The sequence below is a fragment of the Sinocyclocheilus rhinocerous genome, unplaced genomic scaffold, assembly GCF_001515625.1.
Source record: "Sinocyclocheilus rhinocerous isolate Xijiao unplaced genomic scaffold, SAMN03320098_v1.1 scaffold8758, whole genome shotgun sequence".
Classification (NCBI taxonomy): Eukaryota; Metazoa; Chordata; class Actinopteri; order Cypriniformes; family Cyprinidae; genus Sinocyclocheilus; species Sinocyclocheilus rhinocerous.
In genome coordinates, this window is record NW_015664184.1 from 60722 (window position 1) to 64382 (window position 3661).

The following is a 3661-nucleotide window of genomic DNA, read 5'->3' on the forward strand; positions in this document are numbered from 1 at the left end:
TTTTTTTTTTTTAAAGATTTTTTTTGGCGTTTTATGCCTTTTATTTAGATAGGACAGTAGGTCGATTCGACAGGAAGCGAAGTGGGTGAGAGAGAGGGGGGTGGGATCGGGAAAGGACCGCGAGCCGGGACTTGAACTCGGGACGCCCGAAGCGCTACATGTCGGCGCGCTGCCCATGAGGCCATCGGCGCCGACTTCCTGTCAAGTTTAACTCCAGCACACCTGTTTGGAAGAGCTTGATTAATTGGTTAAGGCTTAAGCTAAATTCTGATGAAAGGTGCAGGATTGGACACCACTGATATACACATTGAGCTGGGGCTTATAACTGGGGGCTCGTCCGGGATCTGAAATGAGCTGGGTTTTAAAGTCAAGAATGAGCTTATTACAATCCAGTTACGATGTTTATGTATCACTGCACATTTGGGGCCAGTGAAACTTTCCATGACTTTGCCATGGTGAGTTAAAGGGATAGCCTTGGAGAAACCTGGTTCTGAGTGCTGTTTCTCAGTGCTGATGGATCTCCCCTTTGAACCTCCATCCTGTTGGTTATAAACCTAGATCTTTCACCAATACGCAAAGTATCTAGTCAATATCAGGCTAAGATCTGGTATACACCTATATATTGTAACGGAAGTCTAACTGAATTGCATTTGCTTAAGATTTTACTTCTATATTCCAAACTTGCTTAATTGTCTAATTTGCCAGTTGTAATTTTCCATGCACAGATGGGGCCAAAATTATGTGGCTTATACGAAATGAGCTGTCTGAATATTTAGACGAGCTTCACTTCTTTAATATTAGGCAAATGAACAACCCCGGGATGAATTCTATGGATAGACTATGCAGTAAATCAGAGATCCATGATGCTATAAACGGAAGGAAGATCAGTGGTTGGTCATATCATTGAATTGGTACTGGCAAGTTTTCCCATTTTTTCCCTGACTGATATCTTGCTTGTGAAATCACGTTCCATTTCATTTCATATACAGTTCTCTTCCTACATCCTAAATGACCCATTACTAACCAGGCCTTGCCAGCTGCCACCAATCACACGCAAGCAGGATGTTGTCATGGCACCTATCCACATAGTGGACATCTCTTTTTGGACACTATAGAGAGAGGAAAAAAAACAAACAGAGAATGACATATAAGTTTAGATGGATACTTAATTACATTTATGTGCAGCTTTTGATATTTTGCACATTAAAGGGTTAGTTCATCCAAAAATGAAAATTAGCTTGTGTTTTACTCACCCTCGATGCATCCTAGGTGTATATGACTTTCTTCTTTCAGACGAATCCAGTCGGAGTTATATAAAAAATTGTTCTGGCTATTCCAAGCTCTATCATTGCAGTCAGCGGGTGTTGCAGTTGAACAGTCCACAAGTTGTCAAATAAAGTGCCCGCATCCATAACAAAACATGCCTCACACGGCTCCTGGGGATGAATAAAGGCCTCCTGTAGTGAATTCATGCGTTTTTGTAAGAAAAATATCCATATTTCAAACGTAATAAACACTTTTTTCTCACTTCCGTTATCTTTCATATGCGGAAGGCGTTCCGGCAGATGACGCAGCACGTATGCGCAGCGCGCACGCCTCTGAGGTATGCTAGTCTCGCGAGTTTGTTTATAGGAGCAAAGGAAGCAAAGTTTCCTTACTTTAGCAAAGGAAAACAAGTCTCCTCTTGGCTTATATCGAAATAATCCGACATTCTTCTTTACAAATCCTCGTTTTGTACTTCTAATTCTTGACCGTTGTTTCGCCTTGATCTCTCTGCTGCGTTTCCGCGTTCGTCACTTCTGAGCGGCGCATGCGCAAAGCCATTTTTGCTGCTCTTCGAGTTGTGCATTGTGAACATTGAAGTACATAGAAATCCTTTTTTCACTGTTTAATTGTAAACCATTGGTTAGACTTAATTCTTGCAGTTACAGTTCTGTTCCAATTTCATTTAGGAATGGGCAGTTTCATTTATTATACAACCTGTGTAGTAGAAAGTTTGCTGTACTGTAAATTTGCAGTAAACACAGTACAACACTGTGCTAGTCAAATGGAGATTACACTAACACAACCGTGTTGACAGCATTTAAGCTTGTCTGTGATATTGCATTGGCTTGACCCCCGGCCCCTGATTTCTGACCCCGAGTGATTCCATCAAGAGATGGCTGACCAAGGCCTCTGCAGGTCAACAGGCCATTTAGATCAATTCCACCTTATTGACACTGAAAGTGTTCCACTTTTTGTTCTATAGTGAAAGCGTGGAAATCTAAAGTGCTGTGGAAATTAGGTTCTCATATTTCTCAGAGACGTGGCCTATAAGTGCAGTGATTTCCCAACCAGGGGTATGCGTACCTCAGGTTCCTTAAGGATGCTGCCAGCCTGCCCTGTATTGTACCTCCTAAATTTCAGTTTGGTTTGACTAGCTCTAAGAAAGCCATTTTGCTTTTATACATTTAAAATATACAAATAATTGTTAACATTCATTTTTGTCCATTTGTTTGATCATTTGTTGACAGAATCACGATTTTTGGGACTGGAGCGAAATGGCTGGCTGTGCTGGAGGAGAGAAATCTGAAACCTGGTGAGCTGCAATGAATTACAACCCTTCTTTCGTTTCTTCACTTTTTCTGTCATAATAGAATTGTCACTATACAATATTTCAGTACCAATACCAGTGATGTTTCATATTTCTTAATATCAAGTTGATGCCACTGCAAAAACAAATGTTGTTGATAATTCCTTTCTTTAAAGAATCTAATATTAATATTATCAAAATTAAAAAGTGGCATTTAGTGGCAAAGTGTTTTTAGTGGGGTAAACATTGCTTCAAAATTTTCAATGAATTTTCCACAGTCATTAATGTTCTTTGATTCATTTTAATGACATATAGGACAGTGGCTACTAGTTTATTATACATTTATACTGCAAAGCCTAATGCTCTGATTTTTTGGCAAATCATTTTTTTCTTGCTTGTTTACAAATCTACTGTTTACCTTGTCAGAAAGCACTTTGTTGCACTTGTTTGACTATTCATGTGCATCTGTGAGGCATGTGCACTAAATTGGGTCTGTACTTGGTACTTCTGATACGGTCTAAAGACTAATAAATGTATGTGTATGGTAGGGCTGCACGATAAATATCGCACAATATTTAATGCGCATCTCTTCAGTAAAGTCGGTTCTGTAATCAGCGGTAAATCTCTACACATGCGTGCTTTCACGTGGAGCAGCATTTACTACACAGAGCCGTTGTTCACAGACAAGCTGCGCAAAACCATGATCATATTTTGCGCATGTTTTGCGCAGCTTGTGACGAGATGCCGACTTTACTGACGAGATGCGCATTAATTATTGTGCGATATTTATCGTGCAGCCCTAGTGTATGGTTTTTGTTAGCTTCAATTTGCTTCCAAAGTGCTGTCTTTTGACATCCCTAGGACACATTAATTTGCCTACTTTCCCAGCAGTCTCTAGATGCCACTGACTGATTCACTAAACTGTGTGTGCGTGCTTGTAAATATTCAACAATGAGACAAACTAAAAGTGAATTAAAATGCAATTTACAGTGGAAGATGGAGTTTATGCGTAACGACTGCCGTGAGAGCGATCAAATTAGTGGTCCTTTTTTTTTTTTTTTTATAAAGAGTTACTGCAGGAACTCCTCT

General features: G+C 39.9%; 1 protein-coding gene across 1 annotated transcript in view; it reads left to right on the forward strand.

Moving 5' to 3' along the window:
• LOC107729792 (acetoacetyl-CoA synthetase-like) overlaps nt 1–3661 on the forward strand; it is a 34867-nt gene that overhangs the window by 20183 nt on the left and 11023 nt on the right. Inside the window, exon 10 of the mRNA XM_016540494.1 lies at nt 2514–2585. Coding sequence (XP_016395980.1) covers nt 2514–2585 — 72 coding nt within the window. The remainder of the gene's footprint in view (nt 1–2513; nt 2586–3661) is intronic.